Source organism: Dipodomys merriami, unplaced genomic scaffold, assembly GCF_024711535.1.
Source record: "Dipodomys merriami isolate MVZ:Mamm:240054 unplaced genomic scaffold, mDipMer1.0.p SCAF_17, whole genome shotgun sequence".
Taxonomy (NCBI): domain Eukaryota; kingdom Metazoa; phylum Chordata; class Mammalia; order Rodentia; family Heteromyidae; genus Dipodomys; species Dipodomys merriami.
The window spans coordinates 10,013,673-10,030,833 of NW_027203048.1; the positions used below are offsets into that span (position 1 = coordinate 10,013,673).

The window sequence follows — 17,161 nt, forward strand, 5'->3', positions numbered from 1 at the left end:
CAGGGATGGTGCTGAGACCCTGAGTTCAAGCACAAGACTAGAAAAACACAAACAATAACAACAAACCCCTGGAGATCTAAATGGGTTTTGATTCCTACACAGACCTTCACCTTGGCCCCAAGGGACTGGTCTGGAACTATCCCCTGAGAGAATCTCCACAAAGGTCAGAGGTTAGAAGCACATGATGAGGGGCAATGGGGAGTGTGGACTCCTGACCTCAGTGGTGGCGATGCTCAAATAGATACAAAGGCAGCAGAGTTGCTAAGGGTAGGGTGTGGGTCATTTATTGATCCTTGCTTCCCGCTCACTGGTCACTGCTCTTGACTCGTAAGACAACAGGCACCGAACTGCAAGGAATCATGCCCAGTTCTGTGATCACCAGATCCACAAGCTCTGGGGGAGTCACATCATAGACCAAATTCAACAACCGTAGTGATGGGTGGTTCTGCCAATTAGCCAGGGCCACATGTTCTCCTCGCTCACACTGCAGATCATCAGGGTCATCTGCAATGGGAGGTAGACCCATTATGTTCTTTTAGGAAAGAAAATTATGTTTACCAACCCTCTCCCTCTTTTCTGTCCTGCTTACCTAGCTCATTGGAGACAAATGCATCTGTCTGTACACGCTCACAGAACTTGTATGTTTCACAGCAGACCAGGACTGGCACATTATATGCTCGAGCTACTAGTGCAAGCTGAGCTGTTCCTACCCGTGACATCACGGATCCATTGGCTAGAAGTGCATGAGCCCCTAACAGCACCTTAGAAACCTGTTGGTTTTGGACAATGTAGAAAGGGAATTAAAAAAAAAAAAAAAGTCATGTTTTGAACTGGGAATGTGGCTTAGTTAGGATAGAGTGCTTGCTTAGCATGTATGAAGCCCTAGGTCAATTCCTCAGTACCACATAAACAGAAAAAGCCAGAAGTGGCAGAGTGGTTCAAGTGGTAGAGTACTAGCCTTGAACAAAAGAAGTTCAGAGGAGCTGGGAAGGTGGCTCAGTGGTAGAGTGCTTGCCTCGCATGCATGAGGCCCTGGGTTTGATTCCTCAGCACCATATAAGCAGAAAAAGCTGGAAGTAGCGCTGTGGCTCAAGTGGTAGAGCGCTAGCCTTGAGCTGAAGATCAGCAGCTGAGGGACAGAGCTGGGGGGGGGAAGAGGAGGAAGAGGGGGAGGAGGGGGAGGAGGGGGAGGAGGGGGAGGAGGAGGAGGAGGAGGAGGAGGAGGAGGAGGAGGAGGAGGAGGAGGAGGAGGAGGAGGCGGCGGCAGCTGAGGGACAGAGCCTGAATTCAAGTCCTAGGACTGGGGGGGGTGGAGGGGGAGTTATGTTTTATCAGTGTAGAATAAGGTCCCCTCTTCTAAGTAATATTAAGACAACTAACAAATCCTTATGGTTACTCCTCTTAGAAAACACTTGAGCTGTTGCTCAAGAAGTAAAGTATGAGCTTTGAGCAAAAAAGCTGAAAGACAGTGACCAGGCTCTTAGTTCAAACCCCAATACTAGCACACATACACACACCCCACTTAATTTTAAGTTTACTTTTGTCTTGTTGAAGCTTGATGGTTGCTAGTTTAATATAATGTTCTTGAAGTAGCTAAATTTTGGTCTAACACACTGAAGGGCCGTATTCTAAACTTCTACATAACAATTTTAAGGTAGGATTATGTCTTGTACTATAGTCTTTGCCACTAGCTTTGGAGTCCCTTTTCCCTGTTCTCACCTCTGGGAGCACATAGGAGGCTGCAGAAATCAGGAGGTAAGAGGCAGGGACCCCAGCTCGGACTAGAGAACGGAGCATGAGCCTTCCCTCTAGCCTGGGTCGGCTGTCCACCACTACCACCCGAAACTGTCGACCCTTTTTCCAAGCCTCTTGAAGAATTCGTGATACCAAAGATGAGCTAGAGTGGATGGAGAGTAAACTCAAGTTATAAAAGGCACTAAGTGGTGGCCAGCCCATTTGTAAAGGCCAATGGGTAATCCTTTCCATCATTCACCACCCAGGTTTTCTCAGTTTTCCTTTGGAGCGTACCATCCATATACCAGGATTACATCTCCATTACTGATCTTCTTGTAGGCAAAACGTGAAATTGCCTGAGCTGCAAGCACAATCTTCTCTTGAACATACCGATCAATGGCTGATCCAAGTTCTGACTTAGCCTAAATGGAAAAAGATATTTAGGGAATAGGAAATGGAATATTGCTTCCTGTAGTCATGCCAGATGCTTGAGCGTATGTATAATGATGGGCATGAAGGGGCATGACACAAGTCAAAAGTGTCCAACCATTTCCCTACCCAGTGACGAGGGTAGAGTGGTATGTGTTGGTCTTCCTGAAAGTTATGAATGTGTTACTTAACCCTAACCATAGGTGCCTCTCCCATTCCTCCTCAGCTTCATCACCTCCTCTTCCCGCTTGGAGCTGCTCACACCAGTGATTTCCTTGTTAAGAAACTTGATGGCGTTGCACATGCTTGCTGACAGGGGGCGGCACTGAGTCAGGAAGCTGCAACAAACAATACCTCATGTTTTGTGCAACCAGTTAGCTTTCAAAAGTGGTCACATTTTCTTTTTCTTTTTTTTTTTTTTTGGGTCCGGTCGTGGGGCCTGAACTCTGGGCCTGGGCGCTGTCCCTCAGCTCTTCAGCCCAAGGCTAGCACTCTACCACTGAGACACAGTGCCACTTCCAGCTTTTTTCTTTTTGCTTATGTGGTGCTGAGGAATGGAACCCAGGGCCTCAGGCATGTAAGGCAAGCGCTCTACCACTGAGCCACCTTCCCAGTCCGGGTCACATTTTCTTTAGAAAGAAAATGGAACAGAAAAATGAAAAGAGTAGAAAGGCAAGAGGCAGTAACCAGAAAAGGACTGACTATACAGGGGAGATTTGTAGTGTTTGTATTTACCTGATATAGGGTTTTAGTTTATTCACAAGATCCCTTGAGAGTTCCTCATTGGGAGGCGTTGTGTAATCTTGAATTACCTACAAAGTACCCAGCTTGATCAGCAAAATATCCCTCAATGAAGGTCTCTGAAAGGGGATTGTAGGAGGGGGGCAAGCTTGACTGGGGAGTGTTTCTGAGTCATTCCCTCTTTGCCCCAGAGATTACCTTGGATAAAAAGGTTGTGACAGTGTGGGAGGAAATGGGGTAGAGGATTAGAAAACAGACAAGACATACCTGCTGCAAGGCACGAAGCAAGGCAATGCACCGGGCATTGGAGCCACTGACCAGGCCCTGGGAGTACTGCAGGCCGAGTCGCACCATGGCTGGGTGGATCACAGAGGATGGGATGCTGATGGGATGGCGGTGTCACATTCTTTGCAAGGGAACTTGAGCACCTACAGCTCCCTGCCTCTTATGAAAAGGAACTTCCTTTACTAGCACAGGGTCCCAGTTCCTATATAGTACCTTTAATGTACACTTCTTCCCACAGATCCCATCACAAATTTCTGCTTATTTACTTATTTATTTATGGCAGTACTGGGATTTGAACTCAGGGCTTCACACTGAATAGGCCATCATTCTATCACTGAGCCACACCACTAGGCCCATTTATTTTTTTTCTTTCATTCTGCCCCAGGGGCTTGAACTCAGTGCTTCAGGTTTAGTGGGCTTGCTTGCTCACAACTGGAGCCATACCTCCAGCCTTGCTTTTTGCTAGTTAACTGAAGGTAGAGTCTCATGGAGTTTTCTGGGATGGCTTCAAATTCTCTGGGTCTCAGACTCCTGAATAGCTAGGATTTATGGCATGAACCACCCTCGCATGCTCTCCAGTCTTTTTTTTTTTCTTTTCTGGTCCTGGGACTTGAGGCCTAGGTGCTGTCCCTGAGCTTCTTTGGCTCAAGGCTATCACTCTACCACAGCACCACCTCAGCTTTTTTGAGTAGTTTATTGGAGATAAGAGTCTCACAGACTTTTCTGCCCAGGCTGGCTTCAAACCAGGATCCTCAGATCTCAGCTTTCTGAGTAGCTAGAATTACAGGTGTTAGGCTTCTCCATTCACTTTTAACATTGAGCTATTTTAATTGTTTCAGACTTAAAAGTTATGGCAATTTTCATAAAATCTTACCTCATATACTGTGTCAGGGAGTTTTGTCTGCTATACTGGGGTAGGTGGGAGAAGAGACTGACTTTGGATCCATAATCCTTTCGTGTAGGAACCTTGACAAAATAAGGAAATAGGAACAGGCCTAGAATTTAAAATTTATGAAACAAAACTGGAAATGAAGTGATTAGTAATATTTGACCCACATCATCATCCTTACTTTGCCCTGAGCAATTTCCCTCTCACTAGCCCATTTCCCTAGGCTCTTTGTGGCCAACTACAAATCCACTTCCTACCTGTTGTCGCTCTGGTTTTTTAACAAGTCTCCTCAGAAGTGTAGGCTCATCAACCTGAATATGTTCAGGGAGACGCTTCACTCCTGAAAGACATTGGTTATATTTTCAAACCACTGTGGATCTTGAAGTGGCTAATATGCTCATAGGGCATCAAGGAAGATAGGGTAGGGAAAACAGCCAGGGAACATAGGATCAAAGAAGGAACAGGAGGTAAGGATAGGACAGAAAAATATTGAACTCTGACTCCTGAGGTAAGAACAGGAAGGAAAAACGATTTTGGTATGTGGAAGCCTAAGTGAGTACAAGAATTAGTAGCAACAGAGGGTTTGAAATTAAAATACCTGAAGGGGTTTCTCCAGCTGTGCTGGGGCAGTTCTGAGATGGTCCTCCTTGCTCCCCTTTTCTTGCCTGTTTCAGGGCCCGCTCTGCCTCCTGTTTGGCCCGTCGCTCAGCCCGAAGTTCAGCCTTACTGCGACCAGCTGGAACTTTCTCCCCCTGAGTGGCCCCTAAATGACTGGCAGGTACTGGTAGTTCTCTGGTTGGACCTATTAAATGTAGAAGAAAGAGGTGCTCAAGGGCCAGGCAGTTGATATATGCAAAAGCCAGAGCTTTGTCTTGATTTATCTAAACTTGTTTACATTTCACCTGCTCAAATCAACTCTTCTGTCTCCCCTACCACAGCCCTCTACCAGCACCACACTCGAGCTCTTTAAAGAGTCCCTCACCTTGATTTTGGGCTGCAGAAATAGCAGAGCCAGTTTCTGATTCTGCCCCCTTTTCCTCCTTCCTTTTCTTCTTCTGCTGTTTCTTTTCCTTCCGAAGTTGCAGCTTCTCTTCTTGGGTCATTTCCCTACCCCCTGCCTGAGACATAGACATAGGACACTGCACTTTTCTCAATAATTCCGAGTCAATCAACAGTATTGGATGCTTGTAAGATTCCCATAAGGTTAAGTCCCTAATCATCTCTAACTTCAAGGCAAGTGAGACAAGCCTATACCCCACAAAGGCAGAAGCTTCTCCTCCAGGGTCACATACCGTTAGGCTCTAAAATCTTCGGGCTTTATGGACACATTCAATGAAACGTGATGGGGAGATGGAACAGAATGAAACTGACACAGCACCCAGAGTGGTACTTGACAGGCAATTTGGAAGACAGATCTCTCTCACTTACCCCAGGCCGGGGGGAAAGCTCCGCTTTCATCCCGGATCCCGAATCTGTATCAGAAAACAGGGCACAAAGTGACCCAGAGAGGCTCCGGGAGGATCTGGGGGCACTCGTCCTCCTTGCGGCCGGCTGCTGGGCAGGCATGACCACAGCTCTGCCTGCAGACGCCAGCTGACCCGGGACCGCGTGGGGACGCGCTGTGCGGCAGGATCAAAGGACAGGAGGGGGAGGGGGCCCCCACCCTCCTCCCGGGAACAGCCGGCACGCAGCGCGGGGCTGCGCCCGAGACTGTCTAAAGTGCAGTGCGGCGAGGCGCGGGAATGAAGGAGCCACGGGGCCCAGCCCCGGCCGGCCGGGGCACGTCGGGCTCGCGTAGCAGTTGGTGCGCCCGTCCCTTCACTCACCCTCACGAACAGCCACAGCCACCGCAGCCATCGCTCTCCGTCCTAGGCTCCTCCCGCCGTGGTCGGGAAACCGACAGGGGCGACAGCGCCCCCTGGGCCAGAGGCTCCGCCGCCCATACTCGCGGCGTGCAGTCGCGAGAGAACTACAACTTCCGGCCTGCACTGGGCCCCGCCCCAGAGCTACGGGTTGCTGGGAGGGCCCTTTCAGCTTTGGGTTCCCGTACTGGACGGGCTCCTCTTGCCCTTTCAACTACACTTCCCAGCATGCTGGAGTTGCAGCTTCCAGAGTCTACGTCCTACCGCCTTCCCACCTCCGAGCTCAGGCCCCCAAAATGGCGAGTGCAGCTCCGGGGACGCGCTGAACGGCAGAGGCGAGCGTGCAGAGCCGCGGCGGCCCGCAGTCTGGAACCTGGCTGGGCCTTGCCACAGGGAACATGCACTTTTCCATTCCTGAGACCGAGTCCCGCAGCGGGGACAGCGGCGGCTCCGCCTACGTGGTGAGGAGCAGCCGGAGTTGGGCCGGGCGGGGATAACGGGCTGGAGGCTGCGGAGCCGTCTCCGAGGCCGAGCCACCACCCTTGGGCCCTGAGCCTGGGGACCTCGCTGGGAGCATATCTCGTGTCAGTTTTTGGTAAAGATTTGCCCCAGGTCTAATTGATACTTTGTTGTGCCGCCGCCTCCTCCTGGTGGGCAGCACTGCCCTCTCGGGGAAGGAGACTGCGGCACAAGTGGCCAGTTTTTCCTTGGGTGGCCCTTCTGCTTTGGGACCTGACCCTGGGGAAAACTAAAACCCAGTAGATCTCAGGGCAGGACATAAATAGAGCTGTCTTAGATTACTTCCTGCCACGGTTCTGGGGCGGGTGGTATGCGATCTGCGACCCTGAAATACCTGTTTTATGTCCTCAGGCCTATAATATTCACGTGAATGGAGTCCTGCACTGCCGGGTGCGCTACAGCCAGCTCCTGGGCCTGCACGAGCAGGTGGGACTAGCAGCTCTGTCTGGAGGCAGCTTCAAACCCTTTCCTACCGTGGGCATCTCCCAGTCCCTCTGGCGGAGTTCACTCTGTAGTCACTGCTACGAAGAGAATGTACACTCTTATCTGATGTTTCTAGGCACTCTCTGTGCAGTTTTAACCACAACTCCTCCCTTTGCTTAATCCTCCTTCCTGCTTTTCTGGTCCTTTTAACTGCTCTTTCAACCATTGCTCCTGCGGGGGGGGTAAGGGGGGAGGGGGAGGGGAACCTCTCCTGTCTGCCAAAGCACAGTCTGTCATCTAAGCTGCAATTTAAAAATTCCTTTTCCCAGCTTATACAGGCAATTTGCCGGTTTCCTTTGGTCCATTTTAGTGTGTGCAGTTCCTTTGGTCGTTATGTATTAGTGCTGTAATTATTTTCTGCCTTCCTTACCAGATGAACTTAGTAGTTGTTATTACTAATAGTTGTACAACTCTGCATAACTGGGGCTGGGAAGGTGGCTCAGTGGTAGAGTGCTTGCCTTGCATGCCTGAGGCCCTGGGTTCGATTCCCAAGCACCACATAAGCAAAAACGAAAAAAAGCCGGAAGTGGCACTGTGGCTCAATTGGTAGAGTGCTAGCCTTGAGCTGAAGAGCTAAGGGACAGCGCCCAAGCCCAGAGTTCAGGCCCCATGACTGGACCCCCCCCCCCAAAAAACAAAAAAACAAAACTCTGCATAACTAATAGTAACCTAATTTCTTTGGGCTTCAGTTTCTGCGACTGAAAAAAAAAAATGGATTCCTTGACCAGCAAAATCCCTTCAAGTTTCTAAGATAATGATTTTTATTATGTGTGTGCATAGATGTTATTTTTAAAGCCCTATGCTTCCTGTGAGGGTTCCTTGAAGTCTTACTAGAGAGGGGGGCTGGCTTGTACACACCAGTATGTGAGAGCAATATCTAAGATTGCTCCCTTGAGACTTTAACTCTTGATAATATGGGAAATAATCAGAGTAGATAGGGAGGATCAAGATGATATAGTCTCAATCGTCTCATTTTCTATGTTTATATGAACAGCTCTATCTCTTTCTCTACATAGCTCCGGAAGGAGTATGGGGCCAATGTGCTTCCTGCATTCCCCCCAAAGAAGCTTTTCTCTCTGACGCCTGCAGAGGTAGAACAGAGGAGAGAGCAGTTAGAGAAGTACATGCAAGCTGGTAAGTAGTTGGAGGAAATTTAGTCTATTTTAAGGACCATGGGAAGAGATTAAAAGCAGCTGACTCTATAGAAGGCCTTACATTAATTTCTAGGTCTGGGAAGGCTCTAATCTGCTATTTAATTAGCAAAGTAAATAGCTTTCAAGGATTTTTAACTCTATACTAGCAAAGCAACTGGGGCACTAACATCTATGGGAAATATTAGCATGACAGTAGTCAATTTAGATTGGTGGGGAGCTTACTTTGTATCTGATGTGCTTTAGATTAACATCACTGTTGTTTCCCTAGTTCTATAGACTGGACTCAACTAGATGGCAGCGAAGGGTGGGGCAGGTGAAGAATTTATGCAAACAGTGAGTGAGGTGAGGCCAGCGGGGGGATGTGGCAGGCCACCATCAGCCCAGGAAATGGGGTCGGGGGGAATCTATTAAGAGGAGGACTGGGGGAAGCCAAAAGTGAGTTCCAAATTACTAAACATTCTCTCATCCCCACAGTTCGGCAAGACCCATTGCTTGGGAGCAGTGAGACCTTCAATAGTTTCCTGCGTCGGGCCCAACAGGTAAAGCTGTGGGTGGAACCCAGATTTAAGAGAAGAAACTGCTGGAGAGCCATGCTATTTTAATGATGTGGTTATATATATATTTTTTTAATTTTTTTATTTTTCGGTGCCATTCCTGTGGTTGAACTCAGAGCCTGGACACTGACCCTTAGCTTTTTTGCTCTACCATTTGAGCCACAGCTTTACTTCTAACTTTCTTGGTAGTTAATTGTCTCAAGGACTTTTCCTGCCCCAACTGACTTCAAATCATGATCCTGAAATTTCAGTCTTTTGAGTAGCTAGGATTACAGGTGTAAGCCATTGACACCAAGCCCTTTTTTTTTTTTTTTTTTGGTATGGAGCATCTGTAACACTGAGGTCAAGAAAAAATCTTAGCCTATATTTGAGAGACCTACAAATGGAAAGTCTGGATAGATCAGAAGTGGTTGTTAGTTAACAAGAGGTAGACCAGGTATTAACAAGCCAGTGCTGTCCATTCCCATCTGCTCACATAGGAGACACAGCAGGTCCCTACAGAGGAAGTCTCCTTGGAAGTGCTGCTCAGTAATGGGCAGAAAGTTCTGGTGAATGTGCTAACTTCAGATCAGACTGAAGATGTCCTGGAGGTGAGGCTTGTTCACCATCGCCCCTCTGCCCCCTGTACCCCAGAGCCTCAGCTAGGGCAAGACTAGAACCAGCCAGTAAGATGAGCTATCTTTCCTGTCTCTAGGCTGTGGCTGCAAAGTTGGATCTTCCAGATGACTTAATTGGATATTTTAGTCTCTTCCTTGTTCGAGTAAAAGAGGATGGTGCATTTTCCTGTGAGTTTCTCTAGGCTTTACAGCTTTTATCTCCCAGCTCCCCTACAAATGGAACATTTCCTCCTCAGGGCGTTTCTTAGTTTCTGTTCCTTCAAGTCTTATTATGTTTTCCTTTTGTTTTTAACCCATAGTTGTACGGAAATTGCAGGAGTTTGAGCTGCCGTATGTGTCTGTTACCAGTCTTCGGAGTCAAGAGTATAAGATTGTACTAAGGAAGAGGTCAGGGCTGGGCCTGAAAAAGTGGGAGGGTGCTGGGTTGGGTTATTGGGCCACAGATTAAGACAGAATAATATGGATGTGAGTAGTGCTGGGTGTTTCTACCAGGCCTCCCACACTTCTTCTCACTGTAGTCCCAGATTGCTCCTGTTTTGCCCCTTTCCCATTCTACTTCCTGCCTCACCCCAGCTTAGCCCCATTACCCCTTTCCACCCCTTGGCCTCACAGTTATTGGGACTCTGCCTATGATGACGATGTCATGGAGAACCGGGTTGGCCTGAACCTGCTTTATGCTCAGGTGAGCTTGGGGCTGCCTCAGAACCCTTGCCCTGAAAATGACTCTGGTGTCCCACTGTACCAAGAAAAGACTTTCATGTTTTGTTCCCAGTTCATGGGGAAATTCCTAGAATACTGTCAGGACTTCTAGTATCTATACTCTCCCTACTTTATCACCTAATAAGGTCAAATTCTCAATGCAGAAGTCTTTCATGTATGGGGCCAGAGTGAGGCTGGACAAAGCTAACTGTAGATACATTGGGCACTCCCACCTCCTACTCTTGTCTCTATTGTAGACTGTGTCAGATATTGAGCATGGGTGGATCCTGGTCACCAAAGAGCAGCATCGGCAGCTCAAATCTCTGCAAGAGAAGGTCTCCAAGAAGGAGGTGAACTTTGCCTTGCTGTCTTCAAGGGGTTGCCAGTTCTGACTTGCCCCACTCCCCCCTCCTAACCCACCACACGTGGACGTTTTTCAGTTCCTGCGGCTGGCTCAAACCTTGCGGCACTATGGCTACCTGCGCTTTGATGCCTGTGTAGCTGACTTCCCAGAGAAGGACTGTCCTGTGGTGGTCAGTGCAGGCAACAGTGAGCTCAGCCTGCAGCTCCGCCTGCCTGGCCAGCAACTCCGTGAAGGCTCATTCCGGGTCACCCGCATGCGATGCTGGCGGGTCACCTCCTCTGTGAGTTGGAATGGGAGGGGAGCCTTACTAAGGGACCTGGCAAGCCGAGTTAGAACAAACTCAGCCTAAGTTCCTGTCATCTCCCAGGTGCCATTGCCCAATGGAGGCACAAGCAGCCCAAGCCGGGGCCGGGGGGAAGTGCGCCTGGAACTGGCTTTTGAATACCTCATGAGCAAAGACCGGCTACAGTGGGTCACCATCACTAGTCCTCAGGTGGGCACCCGCACTCAAGGCTCCTTCTGGGAGGCTGGGGCTTCCGGGACTCCATGCGAGTGGGAGCCAGTTTAGGGAGCTGTGACTTAAGGTGACCACTGTAGTGGACTGAGCTGTCTTATCCTCAGGCTATCATGATGAGCATCTGCTTACAGTCCATGGTGGATGAACTGATGGTGAAGAAATCTGGCGGCAGTATCAGGAAGGTCAGCAGCAGGCCAGGACTGCTGAGCAGCTACATTCTCCTGGCCTTTTGTCCCAGGGATGAGGCTTCTTCAGTGGGAGGGGAGTATTTGGGATCCTGAAGGGAGAAATCTTGCCTCATCTGCACTTTGTGTCTGTTCTCAGATGTTGCGCCGGAGGGTGGGGGGCACTCTGAGACGCTCAGACAGCCAACAAGCAGTGAAGTCCCCACCCCTACTTGTAAGTATTATCCTCAGCTGCTACTCTAGTTCCCAGCCTTGCCTCATCTTCCCTAGTGTCTGACCTGCCTCCTCTTTCCCAGGAGTCACCTGATGCGAGCCGGGAATCCATGGTCAAACTCTCAGTGAGTTAGTTCCAGGGTCAGGGAGGTTGATGTCTGTAAGGGCCTCACTGACTTGAGCCCTCTGACCCTCACTTGCCTTTTTTTTTTTTTTTTTTTACAGAGTAAGCTGAGTGCTGTGAGCTTACGTGGGATTGGCAGTCCCAGTACCGATGCCAGTGCCGGTGATGTCCATGGCAATTTCGCCTTCGAGGGCATTGGAGATGAGGATCTGTAAACTGCACTGTTTGGATATCTGTCCTCTAACCCAGAGGAAATTTACAGAAACTTGCCCTGTGCCTGTGCTCTAAGTTAGGGGAAGTCTTTTCCTTCCCCCTTTCTCTTCTCCCTTTTTCCTCTTGGCCAGGGGCCTCTAACCTACCTTTCCTTCCTCACTGGGCTGGCTACACAAAGGATTGCCACCCCTCCCCCACTCTTTTCAGAGCTGGCCCTTGATGCCAAATTAGCATTTAGTATTTTGCACAAAGTCCAAGGGACCATAGCTACCTGTCTTGGGAAGGAACCACAGCTACCCCCTGTGCTGCTTCTGGCTTCTTGGGGGTCTGTGTATGGTCTGGCCCAGTTCTTCCGTCATTAAACTCAGCCTGACTGCTGTCTACGTACCTCTGATTCCCTCTCACTGCCCATCATAGCATGGGCTGATGTGCTAAGTAAGGGTAAGGCCTGATTCTCTTTGCCATTGCCAATTCAGTAGACATGGCTTTGTTAGTGTTTCCTTTATTATAAAGCACTGAAATAAGTTAAATAAACAGGTGGGAGGCTGGGCAGTCCCCCAGCCACTTCATCCACTGCCCCTGGGAGCAGTGGAGGCGAATACAAGGCCCTTCTCACTGAGCTCATGATATGCATGAGCCAAGGCAAAGCCCCCTTGGTCCATATGGGCCCCTGCCCATGAGGTTTGGGCTGGTCCGTATAGTGCCTAGGTTAGTCTGTGTGGAGCCCCTGGCCAGCGGGGGGGAAAAAGGAAAAGGTGGCTTTCTAGTCCATCTGTATAAAATGCAGGAAAAGCAGGGCTAATTCATAGGACCCTGGGGAAGAAGGACTCTAGTTCAAGGCGAGTCAGTATGGAGAGCCCGGCTGCCCGTGGCACCCAGGGCTGTTGAACCCCGAGTGCTCAAAACAGTGGGTGGGCTGTGAGGTGGGGCCCAGCCCTCAGGAGCAGAGAGGCCAGGCCCTCCTGCCCCACCATGGCCATGCACCTTCTGGTGACGCTTGTAGTTGTCCCAGTGGCCTGTGGTATATGCGCAGGTGGCACAGCGGAAGGGCTTCTCGCCTGTGTGTCGCAGCATGTGGCGTTTGAGGTTCATGCTCTGGTTGCAGCTGTAGTTGCAAAGGCTACACCGAAAAGGTTTGTCACCAGAGTGGATGCGACCATGACGCTTGAGGTTGGCCAGGTTGCCACAGGCATAGGGGCAGAGGGGGCACTTGTAGGGCTTCTCTCCAGTATGGACACGTTGGTGCCGTTTCAGATTATCCAGATGAGCCGAGGCATAAGGACAGCGGGCACAGCGGAAGGGTTTCTCACCACTATGTGTCTTCATATGCCGGGCCAGGTGGTTGGGATAGTGAGTGGCAAAGGGACAGAGACTACAGGCAAAGCCCTTGTCACTGGGGCCCTGAGGCCCACCACTAGCACCCCCTCCAGCCTCTCCTCTCATGCAGCGCCCACACATGGCAGATCCTAGCCGACTACCCTCACCCTCCTCCAGCTCTTGTCCACAGCCCCGGCAAGTCCAAGGGAACAGCAGCTCTGGCAGTGGTTCTGATCCAGTCCCACACAAGCCCTCCCCTTCACCCCGAAGCTGCCCACAGTCTGGCAGGAAACTGGTACCACCTGGTGGTACGTGGAGGCTCAAGTCTGGAAGGAGCAGAGCATCTGTGGGAAAAATGAAACCTGGGATGTTAAACCAAGTATCTGCCTGGTGCTACCCACCCAAGTCCCCCATTGTTAGTCCCTGGTCGTTATTTACCTTCAGGTCGCCGGGGCACTGCCCCCTCCTGCTCTGTGGGACTTGGAGGCCGGGTTGGTCTTGGAGCACAGCAGCGGAAGCCACAGGTCGGGCAGGGCGGGGTGGGGGGCCCGGTGTGGGTGCGCTGATGCCGCCTCAGGTTGCCCAGGCTGCTGCAGGCAAAGGGGCAGTGGGGACAGCGGTAGGGCTTCTCGCCAGTGTGGGTGCGGGTATGTCGTGTCAGGTTGACGAGCTGGGCTGAGGCGTAGGGGCAGCGGCCACAGCGGAACGGCTTCTCCCCGCTGTGTGTCTGCATGTGCCGCTTGAGGTGGCTCGAGTAGTGGGACACGAAGGCGCAGAGGCGGCATGAGTACAGCAGCCGTGGGGGCAACGGGGGCCCCCCACCCGGCCCTCCTGCCCCACAACACGGCCCCTCACCTGTCGGCCCCCCACACAGCTGGCAGGCTGGGCCTGGCCTCTCACCCCTGGCCTCCCCTGGACCCCTGGCTGGCTCCTCAACTTCACTCTCAGCACTTAGTGCTCGGCCGCCCCCAGACTCGTCGTCGCTCAGCCCATAGGGAAGCCCAGGCCTGGCCCCCAGAGAGTCTCCTGCTGAGACAGAAATGAAAAGAGACATCAACACAGTTAAAGACCAGGCTCTAAAATCTCCATTTTTCAACAGCCCACCTTTCTCTTTGTTTTGATGATTTCTATTGTTCCCTCAAAGGAATCTAAGTCTCCCTTATAGTGACAAGAAAATTCAACAAAACTGTCCACCTCTGGGCAGAGATGAACTACTTAGACTTGGTTCTACTGAATGGAAAACGAGTTCATGGTGAGTTGTATGTGAATAATACTGCCATGAATCAAGTGATTTCTTAAGATAAAGTAAAAATTGAAAATGCAGAGAAACTTGAGCCCTTTTTCTAAGCTGTAGGCTCCTTTTGGTTCAACACTGATTATAAAAATAAGACATCCCGGGGCTGGGAAGGTGGCTCAGTGGTACAGCGCTTGCCTTACATGCCTGAGGCCCTGGTTCAATTCCTCAGCACCACATAAGCAAAAAGAAAAAAGCTGGAAGTGGCGCTGTGGCTCAAGTGGTAGAGCGCTAGCCTTGAGCTGAAGAGCTGAGGGACAGCGCCCAGGCCCAGAGTTCAGGCCCCACGACCGGACCCAAAAAATTAAAAAAAAAAAAAAAGACATCCCAAGATAATATTTGGAAGTGTGAACAATGAAAGCATTACATGTTATGACTAATGGGCCTATGTTTTATATAGATCCTCTCAGTGACTTTCAAAAACATCCATCAAAAGTGGGTGAGCAGCTGACTTCTGTTGGCTCATGCCTGTAATCCTAACTATTTAGGAGGCTGAGAGATGATAATCAATGCTCAAAGCCAGTCCAGGCAGGAAAGTCTGTGAGACACTGAAGAGTGCCTAAAGTTCAGGGAGCGCGCGCACACACACACACACACACACTGCATAAGCAGACCAGCAATCAAGGTCGGGTTCTGCTAAAATCACAGGGAAAAAGAATGAAGATAAAGCCGGGTGCTGGTGGCTCACGCCTGTAATCCTAGCTACTCAGGAGGCTGAGATCTGAGGATCCCGGTTCAAAGCCAGCCCGGGCAGGAAAGACCGTGAGACTCCTATCTCCAATAAACCATCAGAAAAGCGGAAGTGGCGCTGTAGCTCAAGTGGTAGAGCGCTAGCCTTGAGCTGAAGAGCTAAGGGACAGTGCCCAGGCCCAGAGTTCAAGCCCCACGACCGACAAAAAAAAAAAAAAAAAAAGAATGAAGATAAAGGCAGAAAGTAAAACCACTCCATACAAAAGGAAGCTAAGAGTAGAAATACCTGAACGATTTATACAGAAGGCTTTTCCGTGAACTCTTTGAATGTATACATACCAGAAATGGGCTAGGGATGGGGACAAGGTTATTGAAAGGGCATCTATCTACTTTTTTACCAATTGCTCCATGTGATTTGCCGAACCTTTTACTCGTATACCATCCTTACATCAGGCCTACACTTCATTAAGGCAAAGTGATGGAGCTGATCTAATTAGTATGCAAATGAAATACTGAGCGTCCCATCTAAATCACCCCTAGGTTGTAGTAGCAAGCAGTTTTCTGGTCATTAACGCTAAACCTGGCCTCTCCCCTAAAGGGCTGGTTCTTTGCGACCATTAATCCCTAACTAAGTCCTCCAAACTTACCTTCAGAGTCTCTCTCAAAGCCCATGAGCTGGTCGTTGCTGCCGTCACCTTCTTCCTCTTCCTCCTCCTCCTCTTCCTCCTCAAACTCCAGATCCTGGCCTAGTAGCAAGTCACTCTCCAACACCAGAGCCCCGGGTCCTTCGTCGAGGGAGTCTTCAGTCTCGGCTGAAGAGGGGAGGGGGCTTGTGGATTCTCCCTCCCGAGCCGTGCCCATGATTCGCGCTCGGGAGCCAGCGGCCGTGGACCACACTTCCCGTGCCCGTTGACCCTCTCGGGTTCCCTTAGTACCTCAGTGGGAAGCTGGAGTCCAGTTCACCCACCCCTTCCCTCAGGAGCTCCCCTCCACCCTGACCTGAGCCCACTCCACTGACCCCACCCCTGTTCCTCCCCCCCCAAGGCCCCATGACCCCTGACCTTTGACCCCCTCGCATTTCACGGGCTGCGGGTGGCTTTGCTTCCTCCGGGGCATCGTGACCGGCTCCAGCCCGACGCGCCTCCGGCCCGTGGCCGCCCGGCCCCGCCCCTCCCAGCTCGGCTCGCCCGCCCGCTTCGGCTTTCAGGATCCGCAGGCAGCCCCCATGCAGCGGCGCGGGCCCTGGGCAGCCCCAGGCCCTGGCCCCGGAGCCCAGCTCAGGCCGCTCCCGCCGCCGCCGCCGCTTCCATTCATGGAGCCCCCTACCCCCCCCTCCGGAGACCAGCTGGTACCTCCGTACCCGCTTCCGCTTCCGCCGCCGCGCAGCCGCACGGGACGCGTAGTCCGCGGCATGCAGAACCGCAAGCGCGGCCTCGACGTGACCAGGAAGTGATTGTGATGCTCGCCGAGACACCCAATCAGCGGCCGCACAAACCGGGCCGGCCAGCCAGGAAGTGCGCGCCGCCCCCCTCCTAGAGGAACCAGGAAGTCACTCAGAGTCGGAGACGGTGACCTGGGCCTAGCCGAGTGAACTCGCTGGGGCAGGCTACATGCCCACTGGCCCCTCTCCTACAGGCACGCAGAATGCACGCGCACGCACGCACGCACACACACACACACACACACACACACCTGGGCCTAGCCGAGTGAACTCGCTGGGGCAGGCTACATGCCCACTGGCCCCTCTCCTACAGGCACGCAGAATGCACGCGCACGCACACACACACACACACACACCTGGGCCTAGCCGAGTGAACTCGCTGGGGCAGGCTACAGTGCCCACTGGCCTCTCTCCTACAGGCACGCAGGCAGCACACACACACACACACACACACACACACACACACACACACACACGGACTTGCCAGATGCTTCCCAGGCTACACACACACACACACACACACACACACACACACACACACACACACACACACACACGGACTTGCCAGATGCTTCCCAGGCCACACACACACACACACACACACACACATGGACTTGCCAGATGCTTCCTAGGCTACCAAGTTGGGGGCCACAGCCACACACACACACACACGGACTTGCCAGATGCACACACACACACGGACTTGCCAGATGCTTCCCAGATGCACACACACACACACACACACGGACTTGCCAGATGCTTCCCAGGCTACACACACACACGGACTTGCCAGATGCTTCCCAAACACACACACACACACACACACATGGACTTGCC

The 17,161-nt window shown here is 51.4% G+C and overlaps 3 protein-coding genes across 6 annotated transcripts; 1 reads left to right on the plus strand and 2 right to left on the minus strand.

Moving 5' to 3' along the window:
- Positions 1-262: 262 nt before the first annotated feature.
- Positions 263-6,027, minus strand: Eif2b4 (eukaryotic translation initiation factor 2B subunit delta). Of its 2 annotated transcripts, XM_070025252.1 has the most exons (13): positions 5,905-6,027; positions 5,507-5,550; positions 5,061-5,196; positions 4,677-4,880; positions 4,336-4,418; positions 4,064-4,155; positions 3,172-3,286; positions 2,899-2,975; positions 2,399-2,501; positions 2,029-2,156; positions 1,720-1,897; positions 590-770; positions 263-504 (listed from the first exon to the last, which is right to left on the minus strand). In XM_070025252.1, the coding sequence occupies exons 1-13, from the start codon at positions 5,933-5,935 to the stop codon at positions 305-307; spliced, it is 1,572 nt and encodes a 523-aa protein (XP_069881353.1). In that variant the 5' UTR covers positions 5,936-6,027; the 3' UTR covers positions 263-304. The 2 variants fall into 2 exon arrangements, with proteins under 2 accessions (XP_069881353.1, XP_069881352.1); XM_070025251.1 differs by lacking the exon at positions 5,905-6,027 and having other exon boundaries at positions 5,507-5,656.
- A 160-nt stretch (positions 6,028-6,187) lies between these two features.
- Positions 6,188-11,969, plus strand: Snx17 (sorting nexin 17). Its single transcript, XM_070025256.1, has 15 exons — positions 6,188-6,401; positions 6,811-6,885; positions 7,959-8,076; positions 8,571-8,635; positions 9,130-9,240; positions 9,345-9,435; positions 9,567-9,654; positions 9,880-9,949; positions 10,224-10,316; positions 10,407-10,610; positions 10,698-10,823; positions 10,952-11,029; positions 11,172-11,246; positions 11,329-11,370; positions 11,471-11,969. The coding sequence occupies exons 1-15, from the start codon at positions 6,339-6,341 to the stop codon at positions 11,582-11,584; spliced, it is 1,413 nt and encodes a 470-aa protein (XP_069881357.1). The 5' UTR covers positions 6,188-6,338; the 3' UTR covers positions 11,585-11,969.
- Positions 11,970-12,068: 99 nt separating this feature from the next.
- Znf513 (zinc finger protein 513) lies at positions 12,069-16,263 on the minus strand. 3 transcript variants are annotated; one of them, XM_070025254.1, is made up of 4 exons: positions 15,945-16,263; positions 15,531-15,695; positions 13,338-13,925; positions 12,069-13,243 (listed from the first exon to the last, which is right to left on the minus strand). In XM_070025254.1, exons 1-4 carry the CDS (start codon positions 15,997-15,999, stop codon positions 12,417-12,419), a joined length of 1,635 nt encoding a protein of 544 aa, XP_069881355.1. In that variant the 5' UTR covers positions 16,000-16,263; the 3' UTR covers positions 12,069-12,416. The 3 variants fall into 3 exon arrangements, with proteins under 3 accessions (XP_069881355.1, XP_069881354.1, XP_069881356.1); XM_070025253.1 differs by having other exon boundaries at positions 13,338-13,928; positions 15,945-16,184; XM_070025255.1 differs by lacking the exon at positions 15,945-16,263 and adding an exon at positions 15,819-15,885 and having other exon boundaries at positions 13,338-13,928.
- Positions 16,264-17,161: the final 898 nt, after the last annotated feature.

Excerpts from the sequence above, each read along its gene's own strand:
- Znf513 (XM_070025253.1), bottom strand. The coding sequence starts at position 15,999 with ATGCCCCGGAGGAAGCAAAGCCACCCGCAGCCCGTGAAATGCGAGGGG. Across the intron at positions 15,696-15,944 it reads GAAATGCGAGGGGGTCAAAG|CCGAGACTGAAGACTCCCTC; the intron begins GTCAGGGGTCAT and ends TCCCCTCTTCAG. Across the intron at positions 13,244-13,337 it reads AGTGCCCCGGCGACCTGAAG|ATGCTCTGCTCCTTCCAGAC; the intron begins GTAAATAACGAC and ends TTTTTCCCACAG.
- Snx17 (XM_070025256.1), top strand. The coding sequence starts at position 6,339 with ATGCACTTTTCCATTCCTGAGACCGAGTCCCGCAGCGGGGACAGCGGC. Across the intron at positions 9,950-10,223 it reads TGAACCTGCTTTATGCTCAG|ACTGTGTCAGATATTGAGCA; the intron begins GTGAGCTTGGGG and ends TCTCTATTGTAG. Across the intron at positions 10,317-10,406 it reads AGAAGGTCTCCAAGAAGGAG|TTCCTGCGGCTGGCTCAAAC; the intron begins GTGAACTTTGCC and ends GACGTTTTTCAG.
- Eif2b4 (XM_070025251.1), bottom strand. The coding sequence starts at position 5,644 with ATGCCTGCCCAGCAGCCGGCCGCAAGGAGGACGAGTGCCCCCAGATCC. Across the intron at positions 5,197-5,506 it reads AGCTTTCCCCCCGGCCTGGG|GCAGGGGGTAGGGAAATGAC; the intron begins GTAAGTGAGAGA and ends TCTATGTCTCAG. Across the intron at positions 505-589 it reads ATTTGTCTCCAATGAGCTAG|ATGACCCTGATGATCTGCAG; the intron begins GTAAGCAGGACA and ends CTCCCATTGCAG.